Source organism: Mustela erminea, chromosome 19, assembly GCF_009829155.1.
Source record: "Mustela erminea isolate mMusErm1 chromosome 19, mMusErm1.Pri, whole genome shotgun sequence".
In the NCBI taxonomy this organism is placed as follows: domain Eukaryota; kingdom Metazoa; phylum Chordata; class Mammalia; order Carnivora; family Mustelidae; genus Mustela; species Mustela erminea.
The window spans coordinates 2,213,516-2,238,786 of record NC_045632.1 but is presented as its reverse complement, the minus strand read 5'-3'; the positions used below and the strand labels follow the sequence as shown (position 1 = coordinate 2,238,786).

The window sequence follows — 25,271 nt, the reverse complement described above, 5'->3', positions numbered from 1 at the left end:
CTGCCTGCTGCTCTGCCTACTTGTGATCTCTCTCCCTCTCTCTGTTAAATAAATAAATAGAATCTTTAAAAAAAAAAAATCTCTCTCTCTCTGCCCCGGGCATGCTGGGGGTGGGTGCTCAGTGGGTTAAGTGTCTGCCTTTGGCTCAGGGCACGATTCTAGGGTCTTGGGATGGAGTCCTGCATCAGGCTCCTTGCTCAGTGGGAAACCTGTTTCTCCTGTCTGCGGCTCCCCCTTGCTTGTGCTTTCTCTCTCTGACAAATAAGTAAGTAAACTCTTTTTTTTTTTAAGGATTTTAATTTATTTATTTGACAGAAAGAGAGATCACAAGTAGGCAGAGAGGCAGGCAGAGAGAAGGGGGGCAGGCGGGGGAAACCAGGCTCCCCTGCTGAGCAGAGAGCCCGATGATGCCAGGGCTCGATCCCAGGACCCTGAGATCATAACTGGATCATAACCCAAGTTAAGCAGAGGCTTAACTCACTGAACCACCCAGGCCACCCAGTAAGTAAAATCTCAAAAAAAAAAAAAAAAAGAGCTCTGTTTTTTCCCCGACAAAGGGCAAATTTTATGGCATGTGAATTATATCTCAATAAAAAATTAAATTAAAAAAAAGAGAAGGAGCTATCACTGCCCACAACAGACCAGCTGGTTCCAGCCAGAGCTACTCAGCCTCTTCTGATTACCATGATCCACACTGACCTGCGGGAGGACAGGGTGTTCTCGCAGCTCCTTCCCAGGGCTCATTGTCTTGCAAATCCAGTCCTTCCTTGATCTGAGGCCTTCAGACCTTGCAGTCTTAACCCCTGACCCACTTCCCCCAGCCTCAGAGTCTGCAGAACCCTTCCTGAGGCCCCGGAGAGAAGCAGGGATTCCTGAGCCCAGCCCCAACCCTAATCCCACACCAACCCCAACTTTGCCTAGGCAAGTGATCCCTTGTCCCAGGCCTAACACCTGGGATGCTGTGCCTCCCTAAAACTTTAAAAAGAATCCTAATCCTGCATCTAACACCACCAATCCATTTGCAGCCACCCCACCCCCGCACCTGCCATATGCATCCCCAGTTTCCAGATTAGAGCTCCTTAGCTCTAATCCATCCATGTGTGTGCCTGGTTAATAAATCTTTAGTGAGCACCTACTATGTGCTAGGCATGTATCTCGGGATATAAAGATGAACAGGGTAAGCAAACTCTGCTTTGAATTCCCATTCCAGTGGGAGAGTCAGAAACTACAAGGAAGGAACGCCTGGGTGGCTCAGTCAGCGAAGCATCTGCCTTCAGATCAGGTCATGATCTCGGGGTTCCAGGATGGAGCCCTGCTTCAGGCTCCTAGCTCAGTGGGAAGCCTGCATCTCCCTCTGCCTGCTGCTCCCCCTGCCTGCTGCTCCCCCTGCTTGTACCCTTTCTCTCTCTCTCTCTGACAAATAAATAAATAAAATATATATTTCTAAGACTTTATTTGACAGAGAGAGACAGCAAGAGAGGGAATGCAAGCAGGGAAAGTGGGAGAGGGAGAAGCAGAGCCCTATGTGGGGCTCGATCCCTGGACCCCTGGATTATGACCTGAACCAAACAGACGCTTAATGACTGAGCCATCCAGGCACTCTTAAATAAATAAAACCTTAAAAAAAAAAAGAAAAAAGGAAAAAAAAGAACTCTACAAGGGAGTCAGAGAAATCTTATCATTCAAATTGAGGAAGGTGACATAAAGAAATGGACAAATGAGAGCCAGTCCCTGGGGGAGAGAGGGGATGGGGGAGGTTATGGAGAAGGGCTTCTGCTGCTCAGGGAAAACCTCCTTTGAGGAACGGATGCTGGAGCTGAGGTCAGGATAATGTCGAAGGAGGGAGCCCTGCTGGACCCAGGGACCTGGGACCGGGCCTTTCAAGCAGAGAGGACAATTCCAAAGTCGTTTCCAGTGCCACCCACTTTCCGCTTCTAATCCCAGCTTCTGGGCCAGCAGAACCTTTGTTCATGTCTCTTCTCCAGATCGAGGACCCCAGAGGAGAGTTCTGGGCCCGTGTCCAGCATTGGGTGTCTCCCCAGGGTGCCCAGGATGGTGTTGTCACCTTGGAAGGCGTGAAGAGCAGGCGGGGGTGGGGGGGGGTGGGGGGGTGATTCCGGGGGAGGGGGGGCCGGACTGTGGCCTTGTCCTTCCCAGCCCAACCCCAGCTTGGCCTAAAAGGGCAGACAGATAAAGAGTCCTTCCCGCCCCTGGCCCCAGAGAGGGAGGGGTTTCCTGACAGGAAATTGACCTCCTCTAACCCCCCCCCCCCCAGTTCCAAGCTCTCAGCATTTCTGGCTCATGTGTCCTCAGGGCAGGACAGCAGTAGCAAGGACAGAGGGACTGCACTGAGTAGGAGGTAAGTGTGCTGGAGGAGGGGGGCAGGACCCGCATGCCCACCCCCCCATCCGGCCCCCCTGGGTTTGGGCTAGACGGCAGCTGTGGGGGGAGAGGAGGTGAAAAGAGAATGTGGGGTCTGTCCTTAGGAGGGTGAGTGAGAGGGCAGGAGGCGTGGGGAGCAGGGAAGAATTTGGGGACCCTGGGGATCCACAGAAACTTCGAGAAGCAGGGAGAGCTTGGACCATTAACAGAAACCAGAGCCATGGCTGGGTCTGATGCCCTCTGAGTTCAGGTGGGAAGACGGGCCAGAGAGGGCTGGGTGCTTTGCTCCATCCCCAGGAGATGGGGGCTTGGAGGTGAGAGAGAAGACAAGGCTGGGATGGACAGGGAGCAAGAGATGGGGTTCCGAAGGAAGATGTGCATGAACTTGAAAAGGCTGATGACAGGATTTTGGGGGGGCAAGGTCTGGAGGAGGGTGGTGTGGTTGGGGTCCAGTGCGGACACAACGTGTGAGGACTGTTCTCTGATACAGACTTGGGGACTGGAGGTGCTGAGTTCTGCAAATGGGTCAGGCTGCCTGTGGAGGGTTTAGGGCTTTGGGGAAAGGCTGGCAGCAGAGGAGGAGAGGGAAGGGGGAGGGGGAGGGGAGGAGCCGGAGCCCAGAGAGGGAAGCTGGTGGCCAAGACATCCTGTGGGAGGTCGGGAGGCTGGGGGCTTGAGGGATGCCTCGGAAGTGAGTCAGGGGCCGGGCACCAGGAGGCAGATGAGGGGGCTGGAGGGGGCAGGATGTCGGAGCCCGTCTGCAGAGGCGGGTGTTGGAGCCAGGAAGGGGAAAGACGAGGGGGCTGCTTTTCAGAAGGTGCTGCAGTGGGGTCTGATGGGGTCTGAGGATGTTGGGGATGGTTGGGGGTATGGGATCCAGTCCAGAGATGGATGTAGCAGCCAGTGGTGGAGTGGAAAAACCCCGTTTGGGTAATGTTGAATTCTGTTAGAGAGAAGTTGGAGCCCCCTATTTTGAGGGGAAGGTGGGGTTTTGGGGAGGATGAGAGAGGCAGTGCTGGGGGACAATGAAGCCATTTGTGGGATGAAGCACAGAGAAGCCTGTTTGGAGAATGAAAGAGAAAACGGCGTGTGGTGTGTGTGTGTGTGTGTGTGTGTGTGTGTGTGCGCATGCACTTACGTGTGTGTATGGGGGTGCTAGCATCGATTGACCACAGCCCTGGGGGCTCCAGGCAAAGGTTGCCATGGTGACTGCCTCCCTGGGGGACAGGGGACCATGGAGACTGGAGAGAGGCTTGAGGAACAACAGCTGAGGTCTGGAGGCTGAAGTCAGGGAGGAAAGAAGGGGGTCTTCACCAGGAAAGGAGATGCTCTTGCTCACAGCCCTGCCCACTCAGGGCCCCCTTCCAGATGCTCCACGCACCACGCACATTCCCGCCCAATCCCGACCCTGTCCCTCACCTGCTCAGAACCTGTCCCAGTTCTAAACAACCTGCATGTCTGGTGCCGGTGATAGGACAACGTGTGAACAGCCAAGAGCCAATGTGGCTTTGCTGTCGCCCAGCAGTGGAACAGTACGCAACACTTCAGGGACATCAACTAGAGCCACAGAGCGAGGCATGGCTCCATGTCACACGGCATGTGGCATGTGAGCCAAAAACCAGCTCTCAGACAGCAAGTTGCTGGATATGCATGGTGTGATTGCATTTAGAGAGAGTCGGAGACCACTGGAAACAATACATTGTTTCTGGCTACAAACACTATGCCAAGGCATAGAGTGAAAGTCGGCTTGGATGGGGATTAACATTCCGGATGGTGCTTTCCTTGGGAGAGGGCTAGATAATTCAGGGGGAGGGGAGGGAGTGGGAGGGCTTTGGTGCATCTGTAATGCTTGATTCTTTAAAAAAAAAAAAAAAGAGTCAACCTGAACCAAATAGGGCAAATGTTTGCATTAGATGCTGCTAGGATTGGAGGCACAGGGGTGTTTGTTTTTTAAATTTTTCTGGATTTCTGAACATTTAAACTATTTCATCACTTTAAAAAGTGCCCTTCCGTGGCTCCCCAGTGTCCTTGGGAAATAGCCCAAGTTCCTCCTCATGGCCCTTTGAGGCCTTGCATGGCCTGGTCTTAACTGATCTCTCCAGCTTGACTCCTCCTCACCCACAAGGAATGAGGTCCTTCCCTCCTTCATTTCCTGTTTAGCACCCATTCATTTCCTGAGCGCCAGCCCTGGGAGCTAGGGACACAGCAGTGACGGAGACAGCCTGACCCTGTCCTCTCAAGGCTTCACAGTCCGGTCTCGGGGACACAGACTCATCCCCAGACAGTGACGACTCAGGTTGGACAGGGCTGGGATGGAAGAAATCCTGAGGGGGCTGACTTGACTCAGCCTGGGCATCAGGGAGGGCTTCCTGGAGAAGGGGGCTTTGGAGCTGTGTCCTAAAGCGGGGAGAACAGGTTTCCTTGTAGAAGGATCTACACAAATGCTGACACCTGGAGGAGCCCGGAGCAAGGAGGAGGAGAATGTGGGAGAGCACTGGTGAGGGCACAGCTGGCAGGTGAGGGCAGCTGAATTTTGTCCCACAGGCACTGGGGAGCCATGCGAAGTGAAGAGAAGGCTAGGGAGCAGGTTTATGCTTTAACAAGGACCTCAAAGGTGGGCTGAGGCGGGGCAGAACAGGAGCCCGGAGACCAGGGAGGAAGTGGGGAAGCCAGAGGGCAGAGGGTGCTTGGACTGGGGCAAGGGGCCATGGAGAGGGTTGGAGATGAGGGACTTAGGAGGTGGGATGAGCAGATCTTGGGAGACTTCAAGCCCCAAGAGGGAAGAACTTGTGCCTTGGCCACCACTGTTTCCCCACTGCCTTCACCCGGCGAATACCTAGTAATTTTCTTTTTTTGGCAGGGGGAAGGGTAGTAAAATATGCATAATATAAAATTCACCATATGAACCACTTTAAAGCATACAATTCAGGGGCACCTGGTGCATTCACAATATTGTCAACTACTGTGTACCTCCGGAACTTTTTCGCTTGTGAAAAAGAAACCTGTACCCATTAAGCAGTCACTCCCCAGCCCCCCTCCCCCAGCCCCTGGCCCCCACTCATGCTCATCTCCTTTCTAGCTCTACAGATTTGCCTGTTCTGGACATTTCCCAGGAAGGTTTTCCTCAAGGAGTGAACAGGGTGGGGTAGAGCGGACAGGGGTGCTGGTGGGACAGGGAAGACGAGGCGGGTGCCCATGTGTGTGACTGGCCGTCTGGGGAGACGGTGAAGCCTGAGTCCCTAGGCAGCCTGTGCCCTTCGTGGGCTGTGCCAGTTTGGGAAAGATGCTTCCCCTCTCCAAGTCTATTTCCTCATGGGGTAGGTGGGTCCACAAAGATGATGAAGCCTCCGGGCAGGGAAAGGGTCTGAATGCCAGTGCTTGGGGTAGGGGGGAAAGAACCCCAGCCCCAGAATCAATAGGTCTGGGTCCAAATGCTGAGTCACTGAGCCACTGTGGGACCTTGGGTGTCATCTGCAGAACGGGCATCATAATAGCACCAACCTCATGGGATCGGCAAGTGCTCGGACCAGGCTCCGCACGCAGAGGCAGGATTACCAATCACCAACACCCCACCACTGCCGTCAATCCCACTGAGGGTCTGTTATGTTTTCCCCAGGTCCCCGCCTGTCAAAATGCCCATCCTGAAGAATCTAGGGGTGGCCGACACTAAGGTGCCCCGGGCGGGGACCCTGCCCCTGAGGTCCTCTCGGAACCCCTTTGAGGAAGTTCCAGGATTGGAAGAAGAGGAGGTTGGGGAGCTGGGGACCCTGCCCAATGGAACATCTTGTCGCCGCCGCGCCACCCTGGAGAAGCTGGCTGGCCTAGCCCCTTTCCGGCTGGGCTGGACCCCTGGCCGGCGGGCAGGCAGCCCCGGAGATGGGCAGCCCCGCTCCTTCCTGGGCCGCATGCTGACACCAGGGATACGCAGGAGCTCGGCAGACTTTGGCCTCCTGGCCAGGCTTCAGGGGACCCGAGCCCAGGGCGACGAGGAGGCGGCTGGGGAGGCTGCCCGGAGACTGGCCTTCCTGAGACTGGGACGCGGACCCAAGCCCCGTCGTGCGTCCCTGGCTGAGAGGGTGGTGCCCGCCGGCGAGGCGGCCCCTGAGCCCCCGCCCAAGGTCCCCGAGCCCCCAAAGATGAAGGAGCCTCTGTCAGGTGAGTCGGGAGTCCCTGCTCAGACCTGGCCTCCACCTGTGACCCTATCTCCATTCACTTCTCCAACTTCTGCCCACCCCCAAGTAGGATACCAGTTCACCCCCTGCAGTCCCCAGCCCCATCACCGAGCCAGGCTCCAGCTCTGTCTCCACACCCACCCCCAATCCATCCCACTCACTACCCACCACCGGCTTCGACCTCACCCCCATGTCCTGTGATAAGCGAATCACCAACTTTGGTCCCATCCCCTCCCAATCCCTTCCAAATTTAACCTCCAGGCCATCTCCAACCTTGACCTTCTGCCCCTCCCTAACCTCCAAACCATACCCCCCCCAACCCTAGCCTCAGACCCCCACGCCCACCTCAATCTCCTCCTTCACCCCCAATCTCTTCTCCTTCTCCGTCCCACTCTGAATCCTAACCCTAACTCCATCCCAGTCCCAAACCTCAGCCTCCACCTTCAACTTCATCCCTACCTCAACTCATCTCCAAGCTTCATCTCAAACTCACCACCATGCCTAGTGCCTACCTTCCACCACATCTGCCGACTGCGTCCCCCAAGGCCCGTGTTCGGGTTCCCAGGGCCGCCGCATTAAGCAAGTCCCACAAACCAGGTGGCTGAAACTGTCGAGATCTAGTCTCTCAGTTCCGGGGGCTAGAAGTCGGAAATCAAGGTGTTGCGGTGGGTCCACACACGCTCAGAAACTCAAAAGAGAGCCCTTCCTCTTCCTGCACCTAACGCTCTGCCAGCTAACCTGGGGGTTCCCTGGCTTGTGATCACCCCACTCCCGTTCCTTCGTCGACAGGGGGCCTTCTCGCTGTGACCTCACAGCATCTCTCCTCTGTGTGTATCTGTCTCTGTGTCCAAATCTCCCCTTTGTATAAGAACACCCGTCACACTGGCTTGGAGGCCACCCCATGACCTCATTTTAACTTGATCACCTCTATAAAGAACTTGTCTCCAGATAAGGTCCCCATTCGGAGGTACAGGGTGGGGGGTTAGGACTTTACACATCTTTTTTCTTCGTTGGGGGGGCATGCGGTTCAACTCAAGACATCACCCCTGTTTGTACCCCCAGTGTCTTCTTCAATGCCCTTTTGGTTTCCACCCCACACTTATTCCAACCCCATCAGCTATCTCCACCTTGGGACACATCCTCGTGCTTACCCCAACCCATCCCTTTGTCCAAACACCATCTTTAACCATCTCTATGCCCAACGCCAGGACAACTGCCTGCCCGCCGGGCTGTTGCTGTCCTGCCTACAGCTGCAACAGGGTCCCCGATTTAGTCTCCCACCCAACCCCCAGCCTCGGCCCATCTCAGCACCCACCTTCAGCCCAACCCCAAGCTGGCCTCCCCCTTCATTCTTAATCCCATCTCCACCCCAACCTGGAGTCCCCATCCAAACCTCCCATTCCCAACCTCCACACGTTCTTGGTCCCAATTCAAGCCCAAATTTCATCTTCAAACTCATATCCATTTCCACCTTCTTTTCCTGCTCAATGATCATATAAATCCACCCTCGTCTCCACACCCCCTCAAACCCCAGATGTCATTCGCAACTCCTTTCCTGTCCCCTCTGTAGATGTCACCCCAACCTCACCCTCATCCCTTCCCTCAGTCCCATCTTGGTCCCATCTCAGAGGCCCCCAACCCTAGCTCCGCCCCCACCTTCATTCGCCCCTATCCTCACTCCCAGGCCTCCCCCCAGGCAAGCAGCCTCAGCACTGGGGACCTCAGGAGAGCCCTTTCTGTGCACCCTCTAGGTCCTGGCAAGAGGCTATTTCAGCCCGGGCTCCCTGGGGACTGGGAGGGCACTTCAGGGAGGTGACGAGGGGGTGACTGGAGCCCCCGCCTTCTGGAAACGGATGGGCAGAAATAGCGCTGGCCAGGAAACAGTTTTTCTGCCAGGGAGGAAGTGGAGGGGGGTGGAGGTGTCGGGGGTAACCCTGGGCCACCGGGACCCTCCCTTTGCCTTCACTCAAAGGCCTCCCAACCCCATGGGGCTGGCTTTTGGGGGAGTCTCAGGTCACCCCCACAGCTATCCCATCCCCCAGAAGACCCCATCACTGGTCTTGCTAACCTCTCCCCACCTCCAAGCCTCCACTCTGCCCTTCTCATCCACTGCTTCTCTCCACCCTCTCCCCCTACCTGGCTCGGACTCTTCCCCCCAGCCCTCCCATTGCCCAGATCCCTTCCTCTAGGTCTGATGCCCTTTTCCTGTCCTTGCCCCTCAAATATCCTGACCCCTTCCTATATCATAAGCTACTCACCAACACCCTCTGCCCTCCCCCTCCCTTCTGCCTCAATCCCTACCCCCAACTGGCCAGACTTCTCCCCATCCTCCTCCCCCTCCCATCCTCTCCTTAGTCTCCTGATGCTACTCTGGTCCTTTGACCTACTTCCCTTATCCAGACACCTATCCCATCGCCCACCCTCCTCTGTCCATCCCTAACCATCTCCTGTCCTCTCCCGCAGGTCCTGGCCCTCTCCCTCCTTCCTCCCTCAACCTGCCCCCCCCACCCCACCCCACCCCCGTCTCCCTCTCCCGACCCCCTTCCCTCAACTCGTTCTCCTGGAACGTCGCAGGACTTCCTTCTAGGCTCGTCATCTCCCCCTCCCCATACCCCCTCCTCCCCCAGCCTGCCGGCCCGCTTCCCTCCCCCTGACCTCCGGCTCTGCCCCCACAGTGCTGGAGATCCTGAGCCTGATTCAGCAGCGCGAGCTCGCGCGGGCGGACGAGCACATCTTGGAGCTGGAGGCCGAGGAGCTGGCGTCGTCGGGGGGCAGCGGCGCGCCCGGGCCGCCCGGGCCCGAGGGCACGGGCGGGGGCCGCCGGGCGCGGGACGTGGCGCTGCTGTACGAGGCCCTGCAGCGCGAGCTCTGGGCGCTGGTGCGCGAGACGCTGGCGGGCCCCGGGCCGGGCGCGGGCGCCGGGGCGGGCGCCGTGGCGCAGCTGGGCCAGGTGCTGCTGCAGGAGGAGGCGGCCGACGGGCGCCGGGGGCCTGGGGCCGCCCGCAAGCTGCGCGCCCGCTGGGCGGAGGCGGTGGGGCGCGCGGCGCGGGAGCGCCTGGAGGCGGCGGCACCCGGGGCGCCGGGGGGCCTGGCGGGGCAGCTGGAGGCGCTGCGGGCGCGGCTGCTGGAGGACATGAGCGTGGTGCGGGGCCGCCTGGCGCCCGCCTACCCCGCCGGCCTGGGCGCCTTCGGCGTCTACCTGCGCGGCTACCACGGCGCGCTAGCCGAGTGGCTCGGGGCCGCCGCCCGCCGGAGGCTGCCGCTGACCGACCGCTACGCGCTGCTGCACTGGCACAACCAGGTGTACCCCAGGTGAGGCGGGGCCGGCCACCCCAGGGTCGCCCAGAACCCACCCCCCCGCCCCCCTAACACACACTCCCTCAGCCCTGGCCTCTTCACTTGCCAAAGACCTTGGAACCGCTGACTCTTCCGTCCTATAGAATCCTAAAACCGTTGACCCTCCTGGTCCTCGGCAGGGGTGACATGGACAATCCGCGCCTCCGAGCGCTGTCCACCCTCCCAGTGCTAGAACCTTAGCGACATAGGGCCTTCCGGTTCTAAAACCTCTGCACCCTGTAGTCTGAGAGCCTTTGTCCCGCGGACCTCAGCCTCAACCCCACTTCCGCCCTTGGACTTGTAGCCCCGCGCCCCCCGCTTCCAGTCCTAGAATTGGGGCACTGGTGATCCTTCCAGATCTAGAACCTTTGCATGGTGGACACTTACACCCCTAGGACCTTAGCACTGTGGACCTTTCCTGTCTTAGAACTCAGTATCATTGCACTCCTGCATCCTTTAACACAGGGATCCTTCCAGTCCTCTGCACCGAAACATTGACAATCCGCGCATCTGGGCGCTGTCCACCCTTCCCCCCTAGAACCTTAGCGATATCAGTCCTTCTACTTCTAAAACCTCCACACATCCAGTCCAAGGAGCTCAGCATCCCAACACTCCCACCCTTGGAATCATAGCGCTGGTCACCTTTCCAGTCCTAGAATCTAAGCATCGTGGATTCTTCTTCTAGAAGGCTTGCATTGTTATCTTTCCATTCTTAAAATCTTAGCACCATGGACACTTCCAGCCCTACAACCTTCACATCACTGACAGTTAGACTCCCAGAATCTTATCAACATTGACCATTGACCCCTCCAGTATTAGAACCTTAACACCTCCCAGTCTTCCAGACTTGGACTCTATTAACACCAGTGGCCCATTCAGTTCTAGAAGCTCAGTGCTTCGACCCCTCCAGGCCTAGAACCTTCCCATCATTGACATATATACTATTAGAATCCCAGTACTGTTCACCCTTCTGGTCTTAGAATTTAGCACTGTTGATGGTTCTCAACCTAGAATGTTCATACCATTAAACCTTCCAGTCCTAGTACTTTAACACCACTGATTCTTAAATACTAAAACCTTAGCACCAGCATTCCTAAAATCTTGGCATAGTTGACCCTCAGAATTCTAGAACCCTTACATGGCTCTCTCTCTTTAGATCCTAGGGCATTAGCCCTGTTGATTCTTCCAGTCTTAGAACTCGAGCGTTGACACTTTCAATCCTAGAACCTTAGCACCAATGAGACTTCAAATCCTAAAGCTTGGCCCCACCCCCTCTTTAGAGCCTAGAACTTTGACACTGTGGATCCTTCCAGTGTTAGGACTGGAACGCTCCTGGTCCCTTGAATTCTATAACCTTAACACTTAGAACCTCAGCACCTTTGATGTTCCCAGTCCTAGAATCTTCAAACTGTGGAGGCTTTTTGGATCCTAAAACCTACCCATTTTTGTGGGTAGGGCATGGAATATGATTAGCCATGACTGGGTCACCTACGCAGTCTGGGGAAAGGGGAGCTGGTCACACCCAAGCCACATGTCGGCAAGCGAGTGGGGTGGGTGGTTCCTCAAAGTCATCCTGTTGTCACTGGAAGAATGGGAAAGCAACACTAGTGACATTGACTTCCTAGGTCCCTGCTGGGAATATGTGTTAAGGACACTCTCACACCATCTATGAGAGAGGGAGGCAGGACAGGGAGTCTGGAGAGCTTCCTGGAATGGGAGGGTGGGAGTAGGAAGATAATATTTCTGTCTGAGAAGATGCCACGGGCCAAAGCTTGGGGTGTGTATGGGTGGTGGTGGTGGGGCTAGGGAGAGGGATGGTACCACACAGGTTGGGTGTGCTGAGGAGTGAGGAGTGTGGCCTGGACTAGGGAGACCTCCAAGGCCGGGTGAGGTGCTGGGGACAAGGAGTGAAGGTGGGAGGGAACTTCTGTCTGCTGAAGCTGATCATGGCTGAGATCTCGCGTGCCAGACCATCGAGCTTGGACTTGACCCCTGCAAGTCTTGCCCGGACACCATTCATCAGGGAGCTGACTCAGAGAACTGGAGCCAGGGGAGCAACCATTCCCAAGACTTCCTTTGAGGGATGAGCAAAGCCGGTCCCTAGAGAGGAAGGGAGTGGCCCAGGGTCACAAGCACACTAGGTGTGGAGGGGTTCAGTTGCCCAGATTCCCCTCTCACAGACCTCCCTGTCTCTTGTCCCCCACTCCCAGAGAGGTCCTAGGGCTGGTGGACTTGGTAGCCCTAGAGAATGGGGAGCTGGGGCCCCTTCTGTCTCCCGGCACCCTGCGGGGCTTGGAGGACGAATGCGTCACAGACGTTAAGGTACTGGGGGACTTCGGAGCAGGAGGCACTCTGCAGGGAGGGAAGGGTTGTACTGGGGTTGGGGGCCCCTCCTCTCCTCCTTTCCCTACTCCCATTTCCCTTTTCCCTTTGTGGATTCTGAGTTCTGCCCCAAAGACACTGAAAGGTAAGCCCACACGGATCACTTCCGTCTCAGCTTCAGCTCTGTTCACCCAAACACCCAGCCAGGCATAATAGAGCAGCAATAAAGTATCAACACATTGAGATACTTCAAATCTTAGAGGAAGTGTCACTCATAGAAGCTCGGCTCATAGTCCCAAAGACCCCCAGAAGGAGAGCATCAGCGCAATCTCTGCACCCAGCCAGGGCAGAGAGTCAGCCTGGTTAATAACCAGTTGGCAGAATGGTCCGGCCAAAAACACCCAGCCTGGCCACCTATTTGCCAGTCCTGCCTCAGCCAAAGGAGTCCGAACCTTTGTACCCTGCGAGCCTAGAATCTTAGACACTGACATAACTACATTCTCAGATTCTCTGAAGGGAACAGGGAACATGGGACCAGAGAATCAGAGATGCATAAACCTTAGAATCCCAGACCAGAATCTGACTCTTGAACAAATTGTTTTGCAGAAGCTGGGGAGCAGAGCCTTAGGGACCATCAAATAATAAGAGAATAGACCCTCAGACTCTCTGGCTATCAGATGAAGGAAGCTTAAAACCCCAGACTTTATTTTTTTTTTAATTTAAGATTTTATTTATTTATTTGAGAGAGAGAGAGAGGGTGAACAAGAGAGAGAGGGCAGAGGGAGAAGCAGGCTCTCCGCTGAGCAGGGAGCCCTATGCAGGGATCCCAGGATCACAACCTGAGCCGAAGGCAGCCGTTTAACTGAAGGAGCCACCCAGGTGCCCCAAAACTATGGACTCTTAATACCAAGCTCCAAATCAGGGGGTAGGGATGCAAAGGGCTGGGGAGGTTTTCTGGTCCAACCTCCGTCCTCAGCCTAATCTTTGCAAGCTCACAAATAGAACTGAGATATGCTTGGGGCTAAGGTGTGGGGACCTTGGGGCGGGGGAGGAAAAGAGGGAGAGGCTCCCAGGTGCCCCTGACTCCTGCCTGTCCCCCCACCTTCCCACTGCAGGCTCAGACGCGAGCAGCCCTGCTTCGGGTGCTGCAGGAGAATGAGGAGCACTGGGGGAACAGGGAGGACCGGCCCAGCAGCTTGGCGCAGGATGTGTGCGAGGTAGGGGGTGGGGAAGAGGAAGGAGAATCAGTGGGAACAGTGCCCCCATGGGAAAGCAGGACCTCCCCCCTCCTCACCCCTTCTCCTCACCATGGACCACACAGCTGCTAGAGGAGCACACGGAGCGAGCACCCCGCATCAGCCAGGAGTTTGGGGAGCGGATGGCCCACTGCTGCCTGGGGGGGCTGGCAGAATTCCTGCAGAGGTACCGAGGGCCCTGGTGCGGGGGGGCGGTGCCGGGGTGCAAGGCTGGTGGGGGTGGCATCAGTACCCAGGATCCAACAGAGAGAGGAGATATGAAAGAGAACCAAGTCAGGACTGGCAGGGGCACATCAGGAAGGATCCCAGGCTTTGCCGGGCTGAGCGCCCAGCAAGAGACCCTCCTCCAGCAGTGCTCCATCTGTCATGCCCTCCCCTTCTCTGTCACCAGCTTCCAGCAGCGGGTGGAACGATTCCACGAAAATCCGGGAGTTCGTGAGCTGCTACCTGACACTTACATCAGCAGGACCATCTCCCTGGTCAATTGCGGGCCCCCACTGAGGTGAGAGCGCCCAGCGTGTGTGTGCAATAGGGGAGAGGGTCAGTGGTCACGACCAGCTGAACCGGGGTGCCCAGTTCCTAGGCAGGGATCCCAGAGCTGGTCCAGAGCGACAGGCACATGGGACCTTGGAAGCATAAAACCCTAGGGAGTCCTGGAAAGAACCTGAGCATCACAGAGCCCTAGAATTATGGAGTGATCAGAACATTGGAGTGTTCTAATTATAGGAACCCAGAAGAAGCCAGACTCAAACACTCTAGGAATTACAGATTTTTTTTTTGCCTTTTTATCTTATTCTCCTTTTTTATTAACTTATTTTTCGTGCACTTGAGAAATCGGTAATGCATTTCCATGGTTCAAAATTGGAGCTACAATAGGGCATACAGTGCAAAGCCTCCCTCCTACACGCTCCCCACCATCCTTATTGCTAGGGTCTGCCATATCTTTGCTGGGGTTTTTGATATATTTACCTGTAAATATGTGTAAGTAAGTGTATGCATACATTTGCATACTTCATGCATATGCATATCTGCACATTCATATACATATTTTATATTTCATATGCACATTCCATATATATACACAGGTAAATATATTTCACTGTGTGCATACATAGTATTCCTTTTCCTTTAAAAAAGAACTCCACAAATGGCAGACTACTGAACACATTTTGTGCCTTTCCCCTTAACAGGCTGGAGACTTTCCCGTTAGCATGTGGAGTTCCCACATTTATTTCCTTGTAAAACCTGAACTGTGCTCCACTGTTTACATACAGCACATATCTACTGTCCCCAGTGAATGGACAGTCGGTTTCACCCTTTGGCAGAGGAAAAACCTGTCTCACTTGTCAATTCCCAAAAACGTGGGGACTCTCAGGGACCCATACCCAGAAGGGGGCCCGCTGGGATTTTGGAAAGAAAATGCCAAATTGCCCTCAGACCAGCTTACTGTCCTTTCAGGGATGGAGGATTATCATTAAGAGAAATGAGAAGGTGGGCGCTTGGGTGGCTCAGTAGGTTAAGCCTCTGCCTTCAGCTCAGGTCATGATCTCAGGGTCCTGAGATCCAGCCCCACATCGGGCTCTCTGCTCAGCCGGGAGCCTGCTTCCTCCTCTCTCTTTGCCTGCCTCTCTGCCTACTTGTGATCTCTTTCTCTATGTCAAATAAATAAATAATATCTTTTTTAAAAAAAGAGAGAGAGAAATGGGAAGGGTAGGGTTTTAGAATTAGAAACGTTTCAATGGGGCACCTGGGTGGCTCAGTGGGTTAAGCCTCTGTCTTCAGCTCAGGTCATGATCCCAGCGTCCTGGGATCGAGCCCCACATCGGGCTCTCTGCTTAGCAGGGAACCTGCTTCTCCCTCTCTATCTGCCTGCCTCTCTGCCTACTTCTGCCTACTTGTGATTTCTCTGTCAAATAAATTAATTTTTAAAAAATTTCAAAAAAGAGAAATGTTTCGAGTCCCATTCCGTGGGGCTTCCACACACCTCCCCCAGCCTCCCAGACATACCCTGCTGTTGCTTAGCCTCCAGACTCTCCCCAGAACCCCTGACTTCCCCCAGGTCCCCCATCTGACCTGTCACCCCTATGCCAACGAAATAGAGTCCATTGAAGCCGGAAGAGGGGTCCAGGCAGTTGAGCTGAATATTGGCAGTCTCTGACTTTTGGCTCCTCTGATCCCCACAGGGCTCTGGCAGAGCGCCTGGCCCGGGTGGGGCCCCCCGAAAGTGAGCCGGCCCGGGAAGCGGCAGCCAGTGCGCTGGACCGTGTGACCCGACTCTGCCACCGAGTCCTGGCTGACCTGCTGTTCCAGGAGCTGCAGGTGAGTGAGGCAGGGCGCTGGTGGGATGGAGTGGGGGTGTTAGGACAGGGGCACCCCGCCAACCTGCAGTTCATTTTAGGCTATGACTCAGTGTTCAGGAAGCAGGCAGGGGGGCAGGGGGGCAGAGGGTGATGGCCTATTTGGGTTATTTGGGGGGGCAAAGGGGGGTGCAGGAAGGAAGAGAGGGGAGGATATGGTCAAGGGGAGGATGGAGAGCCACCGGCAGAAGGGCCCTTGGGGACTGGGTGGAGCCCCTCCCCACTGAGGCCCCCCAGATCCCTGCCCAGCCTCTCCTAGACCGGGAGCCCTTTTTACCTCCGGCTCCTGCATGTGCCCAGAGGAAGCTAGGGTCCGGTGGGAGGTGGGTGAGCGTGTTCGGGGAGGGAGGGGGGAGTACCTGGGAACGAGACAGGGTTGTGTGTGTGCTTGTTGTAATGCACGCTCAACCCACATGTCGTACATCTCATCTCACTCAGAACAAGAGCCAAAGTCCTTGCGGGTGGTGGTGGGGGGGGAGCCCAAGTCCCTGGACGGTCTGACCCTTCCCTCCCTGACCTCACCTCATCCCACCTGCCTCCTCACTTACCCCTCCCTGTTCCTTCACACGACAGACCCCGTCCAGCACCTCTGCACTCGCTCATCTCTCAGTTTGGGCCCCTCTTCCCCCTCCCCCCTGTAGCCACATAGCTCCCCCTTTCCCCTCTTTCAAGCCTTGACTCAGATCAGACGTCCTCAGACCGTCCTGAGAGGAGACTCCCTTCCGCCCTCCCTGCTGTGTTTTTCTCCACGCACTTAGGGCCACCTGCACTCTGCAATGGCCTTTGCTTTTTTTTTTTTCTTTTTTCCCCCCTCCCCCAACCAGCTCCTCCCACCGGAATGTTAGCTTCTCAAGGGCAGGGTTTGTTGGAATGTTTCTAAAATAACTTTTTATTATGGAAAATTTCAAACATACACCAAAGTAGGCAGAATGACAGAATGGCCTCTTGGCAGACGAGCTCCAGCCAGTTATCCACGCCTGGCCAATCTGGTTTCACCTTTCCTCCACCCCCCACAGCACCCCCCCCCCCAGATCCCCTACATCCTGCCATCATCCATCAACACTTCAGCCTGCATCTCCAAAAGATAAGAAGTCCTTTTTAAAATGAACATAACCACAGTGCAGCGTTCATACCTAACACAGGGAACATACTTCCTTAGGGTCAGCAAATAAATATATCATATAAAAAGTATGTTACATATATATGTTATAATATATATATTTGATATATGTATATGATATATTAATATCATTATATATAATGTGTATATTAATATACATTAATAGCAAATACCAGGTGAGTATTTATAGTCCCCTGACCTGCTCACGATGATCAAATGCTTGGAGTTTTGTTTGTCTTATTCTGTGCTGTGTTCCCCAAGCGTTTTTCTCCATGTGTCCCCAGCCACCCACCCATGGCTGACCCATATATAGGGCTCAGAGTGTTTGTTGAATGACTACATGGGTAGGTGTGTGTGTGAACATGAGCAAGCGGGTGGGGGGGGGATTATGGGGATGCTGGGCAGTGGGTACAGTCTTTGTTCCCAGCCTGGCTGGGCTGCTTCCAAATAGGGGGACCTGGGGCAAGTTACTCCTTGGGGAGTCCTGTCCTCTTGGGGTTTCTGTTTGCTCATCTGGAGAATGGGCACGGGAATTCCAGGCTTCTCGGGGGGTGGCTGTGAGGAAGCAATGGGGTCGTGGCTATAGAGTGCTTAGCTTGGTCCTGGACCATGGGTACTGGCTGTTTTCTTCCTAAAAATACAGGGTTTGTAGCAAGAGCGACACTCCTTGAGCCAGGCTCTGCAGCCAGAGCATTGGCTCATTTAATTCACCTGCTTTTCTACAAAAGGCCCCATCCTGGGAGGTTCTGACAGCCGGGTTACGGGGTTACCATGGGAATGGGAGAGCAGGAACTGGGTGCGAGGTGGGATAGGACTTGCTTCAGACCCCATGGACTCCGAGCCGAGCCGGATATCCCCAGCACCTCACCTTCCCCAGGGTCCACCTAGGCCGCAGCGTCTTCCCCTACTGCCCCCAGATCCACCTCAGGGACAGACCCACTGCCTGTCCCAGCTCTTGGATCATGTCCAAGTGCTTCCCTTCTCTCCCCCAACAGAAATCCTAAAAAATCTATTATCTGGGTTGTTCTTTCCCTCCTCACCCGTTACTCACTTCTTTCTCCCTTTTGTCTCCTACCCGGCCCCCCCGCCCCCCCCCCCCGGCCAATTTCTGCCTCAGCCCCACCCCTTCGGAGCATCAAGATCTCCCTAATGTATAAGCCTGGCCCTCTCTGTCTGTTCCCAACCTGCAGTGGCTCCCCAGTGCCCTCAGGAGGAAGCCGGGGCTCCTTACAGCCCTGTGTGCTCCAGCCCCCCCCCCCCAGCTTAGCCCCATCTCCCTGTCCCCTGTTCCAGCTTCAGGCGTCTGTGAAACCAAGCAGGTATACAGGACCCCTTCTTGGAAGAGCCCGAGCTTGGTGTGCCACCATGCCCTTGCTGTCTTGAAGTTATTAGTAATTTTGAATAAGGGCCTTCTGTTTTCATTTTGCACTGGGACCCTCAAATTATATAAATGGTCTTGCCAGCCACACTGACCCTCTTTCTGATCCTCTAACCTGAAAACCCATCTGACATCCCAGCAGCCTTCACACTGGCTCTTCCCGCTGATGGAGCCACTCCCTCGCACAGCCCACACCTGGCTAACTACCACCATCCTCTGGGATCAGCTCTGGTGTCCCCTCCTCCAGGAAGCCCTCCTTGACTCAGCGTTGACTCAGGCACCCGCTCTGGGCTTCCTAAACTCCTGGATTCCCTTGTCCAGGCCCTGACCGCTCTGGGTCCATCTTTAGGGAATGGTCTGTTTCCCTTCCCGGACCGCGCGCCCCGGAAGGGCACAGCACAGCCCTGCAAGTCCAGCTCTCCTCTGTGGAGCTGCTAAGTGGAGAAAGAGGGTGGAAGGGAGGAAAGCTAAAACCATCCCCCCCATACTCTCCCCCCCAGCCCTACTTCAACAAGCTGATGCGCAGGAAGTGGCTGAACAGCCCGGAGGCCCTGGATGGCATCGTGGGCACGCTGGGCGCTCAGGCCCTGGCACTGCGCAGGATGCAGGACGAGCCCTACCAGGTGTGCGGGTTTGTGGCGGGGCGGGGGGAGGGCTGGGCGTGAGAGTGGGGAGCCCGGGCGCTCCGCAGGGGGAGACCCCTTCGAGGCACCGAGCAGCTAGCTCTCTCCGGGTGCGATAGGCGGCGCTCTGCGCGGGGTCTGCCGGGAGGCAGGTGCGGGGGTGCTGGGGCCTAGGGTACGGCTAGCACAGAGCTGGGCCCCCTGGGAGGTAGAACTCCTGAGACTGGGGAGAGGGCTGGGACGGGACATCCTTTGGGAGTCGGCAGGGTGTGTCGGCGAGCCGGTTAGGGGGCAGAGGAAGGTATCATCCAGCAGGACAGTGGTCACCCGTTGGGAGTCGGGAGGGCTGGTGTGGGAGGGAAGGCCTGGGGACGACGAGGGGGCGCGACTCCCTGGAAGCAGGGGAGGTTTCCCGCGCGGTGCCCGGGGTGGGCGCACGGCGGGAGGCGAGCCGGGAGGGCGTCACCGGCGGCTAACCAGACCTCGCGTCTCCCTCGGTCCGCAGGCGCTGGTGGCCGAGCTGCACCGGCGCGCGCTGGTGGAGTACGTGCGGCCCCTGCTCCGCGGGCGCTTGCGCTGCCGCTCGGCGCGGACCCGCAGCCGCGTGGCCGGGAGGCTCCGGGAGGACGCGGCGCAGCTGCAGCGGCTGTTCCGGCGGCTGGTCAGTGCGGCCCCGGGGCGGGGGGCTCCGAAACCACGCTAAACCTGGGCTCGCGAGAACCCCCGGGCCCGAGAGTTGGGGCGGGGGCTTAGAAAAAGGCCTTACACCCAACTTTCAGTCCCCAGTGACACTTTGATCCTGGCCCTGCACGCCTAAAACTTGGCTTGCTCCGGAGGGAGAGCTGGCCCCCCGGGCGCAAACCGGCATTGTGTCCCCTGTGCCTGGGGCTGGGGATTCCGTCAGTTCGGTCCTGCTAAGTGCTTAGGACCCTACCTGGCACGGAGCTCGCATTCCCTAAAACAGGGGCTGTTCTGAGCACACAGAGATGCTAAACACCAACAGAAACTCAAGATTCTGGCGTTTCCGATTCAAGAATTTAAAACGACCCACTCTTATTTGCAGCCAGTTGTAATCAGCAGGACCGGAAGCGCTTCCTTCATCCGCATTTCCAGGACTTTCTAGTCTGCAGTACTTGGAATCGCGGGGCGGGGGGGGGGGGGGGGGGGTGGAATCGCGGGGGGGGGGGTGCATCATTTTATGGAGAAGGCAGGGAGGGAGACCTCTCACACAAGGAACCCAGTTACCCCTAAGGGTCACCTTTTGAATACGACCACTAGGTACTAGGTTTGGAGAGATGTCCCGAGCCCCCCGTGATCCGCAAAACTGGGAATAGATACGTTTAGACTGGATTTGCCTCCACATTTCCATAGCTTCCAGGTCCTTCCAAACCTCTGATCACAGCTTGTCCTCTGCCTGGCTTTACGGAGAGAACAGAGGCCAGGAGGGGTGCGGTTTATGTGAAGGGGGACCTGGGGCCAGAGTGTGAGTCTGGGGCCTTCCCCTGTAGGAGTCCCAGGCCTCGTGGCTGGACGCCGTGGTGCCCCATTTGGCCGAAGTCCTGCAGCTGGAAGACACGCCCAGCATCCAGGTGGAGGTGGGGGTGCTGGTCCGGGACTACCCAGACATCAGGTGAGAGCCCCCCACCCCCCACCGCGCCGGCCTGGCCCCTTGTTGCCCGCGCCGCCGCCAGGCCGAGGACTCCCGGCTTTGGCATCCGTCCTGGCGTTTCCTGCTCTTGGGCGAGGGAGGGAGGCGGCGAGCGTGTCTGACGGCCGTTTCCTGCTGCAACCGGGCCATTATTAATACTATTTCCCTCCTTCTCCTGCCGCCGCCGCCACCAGGGCTCGCAAACAAACAGGCAGTCACAGGAAGCCCAGGGCAGGGGGGCGCAGGGCCGCCGGCGGCAGGAAGGGCCGGCCCAGCCAGGGAGCCACGGGGGACACGGGGACACGCACAGGCAAGCGGGGCGCACACGCACTGGGACAGCGGCAGGCGCCGCTCAGATCCTGGTGGACCATATCCTCTCCCTGGGACCCTCCCCTCGCGGAGCCTCTCCCAGGGGGGATAACAGCACTCTTCTCCCAGGATTGCTGGGGGACTTCTCCATCCTCAGTCAACACCAGCATTGCCCGCATTATCCACCCGGACAGCAGGACCAAGACCAATGCTGGTTTCTTGAGTCCTTCTGTTGGACCTAAGGAAGTTATTTTAGAAAATAATATGCAAGTAAAAGGCAGCACTGTTCCAAGTGCTTAGCATCCTCTGAGGCAGGCGGGAATTAAGCAGATTACCCCAAATGCCACAGCTGGCCAGTGGCCAAGCTGGGACTTGAGCCCCGGTGGCAGGCTGGCTCCAGCTGATTGCACCCACCTGATCACTGTCTCCACCCCCACCTCCCCCACCCCCCCGCCAAGGCAGGTAGTGGTGACAGTCCTGTAGGACTCCTCAGGCTGGAGGACACTGTGCTTTTGCAGAGACAAAACCCCACTCCGCCAGGGAGTGAGGCCCCAGCGGGGTTTAGGCTTCTGGGTTGAGGAGACGAGGATTCTGGAAGTGAAGCCAGATGGACAGTTCTGGCTCTGGGCTGTGGGGCTCTTTGTCCTTGGGGAGTCACAAAGCCCTGAAGTCTTTGGGGGTGGTGGGAGTCCCAGCCTTTCTCCTGGATTGGGGTTTCTGACTTGGAATCTGCACTTGAACGCAAAGCTCAGTCTGAAAGCTCTCAAGCTTCCTGTCTGAGCCGGAAGGCTCTTGAGCCCCATTTTTGGATGAGTACATTTTGGAGCCGAGGTGATTCCAAACCAGGGATGTGGGGACATGAAGAGCCTGAGCTGCGTTTGAAGTAGGGTAGTGAGGGCCCCGGGGCTCTTTCTGAAATGGAAGTTCTGGAAATGACTGTTGGGTTCAGGCTCTTGAGTCAAAATGTGGTTGAGGGTCCTGGGGTGCTGGACCCACGATCTGTTGCGGAGATGGGGGTGAAGGGAAGGCTCCGCTGTGTCAGATTTAAGGGCAAGGGTTGGAAAACAGAGTTTTGAGACAGAGTTTCTGTTTGAGGTGACGCCCCCGCCCCCCCAAGGTTAATTGGAGTTCTGGAGTGGAACTTTGGTTGAGCACGATTCTGGGGATGGGGTGGGAGGGTGACGTGCGTGTCCCACGGGAACGAAGGTGCTGTCATGGATGGGCTCTGGGTTGAGAGAGTTGAGGTCGGGTTTGGATACGGGCTCTGGAACTGCTGTGGTGGAGAAGCTTCCAGACCTGGCCTGGGGAGTGGGGAGAGGGGAGAGGAAGGTTCGATGGAAATGTGGGCGAGCCTTCCTGCACAGCATCTGAGTGGCGATGGGTGGCTGTTGGAGGTGCGAGTGAAGATGAAGTGGGGGGTGTTGCTGACTCCAGAGCTTAAGCAGGTGTGAAGGGGCCAGAAGGAAGCCCAGAAGCTGTGTGCGCGGAGTTGGGGCTGCAGACCGAAGGCTAACCGGGAGCTAAGACCAGGTGCTTAGGAAGCCACCTGTGCTGGGTGTAGAGGACAGGGTTCTGGAGCCAGTAATGAGTGGAAGGATTTGGAAATGTCTGGTTAGCGACGCTCTGGGGGCTGTGCTGCTAGGAGGAGGGTCTGGGAGGACTAGAAATGGGGAGGGACTAGGGGTTGGGATAGGGGAAGGTGGGGGGGGAGGGGCTGCTGGTATGGGGAAAGGAGCCGGAAGGGGGCTTTAAAGGGGCTCCAGAGCTAAGGCAGGCTCTGGGACAGATGGGGGCCTGATGAGGTTCACAGGGGGGCTGTGTGCGTCTGGCACGGAGAACCCCATGCACCTGTCCCTTCCTCTCTCCCCCCAGGCGGAAGCACGTGGCAGCCCTCCTCGACATCCGGGGCTTGCACAACACAGCAGCCCGCCAGGAGATCCTGGCCGTGGCCCGGGACCTGGAACTGTCTGAGGGGGGAGCCCTGTCACCCCCTCGGGACCGTGCCTTCTTCTCAGACATCTCCGTGCCCCGCCCACCTTTCTGCCTCGGCCTCCCTCTCTTCCTGGGCCGCCTTCCCCTCTCCCGGGTGGCCAGGCCTGGTTTGGCCTGTCTGCCCCGACCTCGGCCTCTGTCTCCGTCACGGCCCCCTACCCAACGCTGAGACTCTCCCAGCCCTCCACCTCAGTGCCCCCCATCTTTGCTGCTGACAAACTGTCCTCCAGTACGGGCTCCCTCTTGACTCCCTGCCTGAGACCACAGACTGCCCCACTCCCGCCCCGGTGTGGGGGGAATGGAAAGGTCCTCAGAGGTCTTGGCCACCCCTAAACCCCCCAGATAGAAGAGAAACAGGCCGGAGGGAGCAAGGACTTTCCCAAGGCCACGAAGCTCGTTCCCAGCACCAGCTCCCGGCCCAGTGTGCGGTGGCAGGCGTTTTGGAAGGCTCTACAGAAGTATCCCAGGCCCCCCCCTTTCCCCTCACCTCAAGGTCTGGCCCCGGCCCAACATATTAAGGAATGTACGATACTTAGAATAAAGAGGTTTCTATTTAACACAAGGAAGGGCTGAGTCCCCAGTGTGTGGGGGAGGAAGGACCGGGGGCAGGGCCCAGGGCCAAGGGCTTCTCACACGCCCGAGGCTGGGCTGGGGTCCAACTCCTGGGCAGGGCAGTGGAGGCTGAGGGAGGCCCCGCGGGCCAGAAGCGGGCAAGTTCATCGCCTTTACCCTCCGAGGCCCCCAGGCGCGGGACTCCCAGGCAGGCCCTCAGCCACGCTCGGCCAGGGTCCCACACTTTGTCAATCCCGAAGTGCCTCTCCCTGGTTTCTGGGCTTGGTGGTTCCTCCTTGGCACACCCCACCCCCCTCCATCCATCCTTAGCCGGGAAGCTGTGTCAAGAGAGGAAGGAGGTTGGGGGCAGGGCCGGCGGCATCCAGGGCGCCCTCCTGGGTTGATGCAGGAAAATCTCAGGGTGGGAAAAATTCCAGCCTCTCACCCACAGCCCCGCCGGATTCTGGTCCCCACGGAGACCTTGAGGTCACCTCCCCGATGACCCCTACCCCTCCGGCCTGGTTGGACAGCCTATGATGGATGCTTCCTGGGGGTGTGTGTGTGTGTATGTGTGTGTGTGTGTTTCCCTGAGAAGTGGGAAGGAGGAGGCAGCCAGCGGTCAGCTCTGGGACTGGGGTTGCAACCTCACCCACATGTGAACTTAGGAAGGTGGGGACTCAGGACACTTGGAGCCTCTGGGCTGTGTGACTTTGGGCAGGAAGCTGCCCCTCTCTGGGGAAGCTCTTAACCTCTCTTTCTCCAGGGCCAAGGTGAGCCATTCACAGGGTCCCCCCTTCTCACTTCCACCGCTAAGAGGACACCTTCAATGTCACTGATGCACAACAGAGAAGAGGCAGAATGAACGACGGGTTGCGGTCTTGTAGGCATTTCACAAAGGACCTGTGGACCTCCGTGCGGCAGTGTTCTTCCCAGATGTGGGTCCCCCATTTACAAACAGCTTTATGGAGACAGGGTCTGCATGACAGACCATTCATCCCTTTGAAGGTTCGATTCAGTTGCTCTCGGTATATTCGCCGAGTTGTACAAGCATCATCACGGTCAATGTTAAGAACAGTGTCAGCATCCCTGCCAAAAAAACCCTGTACCCCTTAGCCGCCCAACCCCCTCAGGCCCTGGTGATCACTGGTCCACTTTTTGTCTTTGTAGATTTGTCTATTTTGGACATTTCATGTAAGTGGGATCATAGAATACGTGTGTGTGTGTGTGTGTGTGTGTGTGTGTGTGTTAAGGACACTTAGTATGGGACGAACGCCTGGACGGCACAGTGGGTTAAGTGCTGCGATTCACATCAGGTCGGCTGAGATTTTTCTCTTTCTCTACCCCTCCCACTTATGCTCGTGCTCCCCCACCTCTAAAATAAATAAAATATTTTTTAAAAAAAGAACACTTAATGTGAGATCTGCCCTCTTAACACATTTTTAAAAAAGATTTATCTGGGGGCGTCTGGGTGGCTCAGTGGGTTAAAGCCTCTGCCTTCGGCTCGGGTCGTGATCCCAGAGTCCTGGGATCGAGCCCCACATCGGGCTCTCTGCTCAGCGGGGAGCCTGCTTCCTCTTCTCTCTCTGTCTGCCTACTCATGATCTCTCTCTCTGTGTCAACTAAATAAATAAAATCTTAAAAAAAAAAAAAAAAGATTTATCTGTTTAAGTAACCTCAACACCCAGCGCAGGGCTTGAACTCATGATGCCAAGATCAAGAGTCACATGCTCCCGGACTGAGCCGGGCCCCTTGTGCGTAAGGTGGCCCATAGTGTTACCCTCAGGCACAGTGTTGCAGGGCGACCTCTGGAGCTCACTCATCTTG

General features: G+C 56.6%; 1 protein-coding gene across 1 annotated transcript; it reads left to right on the top strand.

Annotated features, from left to right (window-relative positions):
* Nucleotides 1-9,630: 9,630 nt before the first annotated feature.
* Nucleotides 9,631-24,811, top strand: EXOC3L2 (exocyst complex component 3 like 2). Its single transcript, XM_032325966.1, has 10 exons — nt 9,631-9,866; nt 12,101-12,212; nt 13,328-13,429; nt 13,534-13,634; nt 13,860-13,970; nt 15,652-15,787; nt 18,824-18,946; nt 19,452-19,607; nt 20,455-20,576; nt 22,776-24,811. Exons 1-10 carry the CDS (start codon nt 9,688-9,690, stop codon nt 23,062-23,064), a joined length of 1,431 nt encoding a protein of 476 aa, XP_032181857.1. The 5' UTR covers nt 9,631-9,687; the 3' UTR covers nt 23,065-24,811.
* The last annotated feature ends 460 nt before the right edge of the window (nt 24,812-25,271 follow it).

What these genes read in the sequence shown, in the direction of transcription:
- EXOC3L2 (XM_032325966.1), top strand. Translation starts at nt 9,688, where the DNA reads ATGAGCGTGGTGCGGGGCCGCCTGGCGCCCGCCTACCCCGCCGGCCTG. An exon ending in TGGCGCAGGATGTGTGCGAG is followed by an intron (nt 13,430 to 13,533) that starts GTAGGGGGTGGG and finishes TGGACCACACAG; the next exon opens with CTGCTAGAGGAGCACACGGA. An exon ending in CTGGCAGAATTCCTGCAGAG is followed by an intron (nt 13,635 to 13,859) that starts GTACCGAGGGCC and finishes CTCTGTCACCAG; the next exon opens with CTTCCAGCAGCGGGTGGAAC.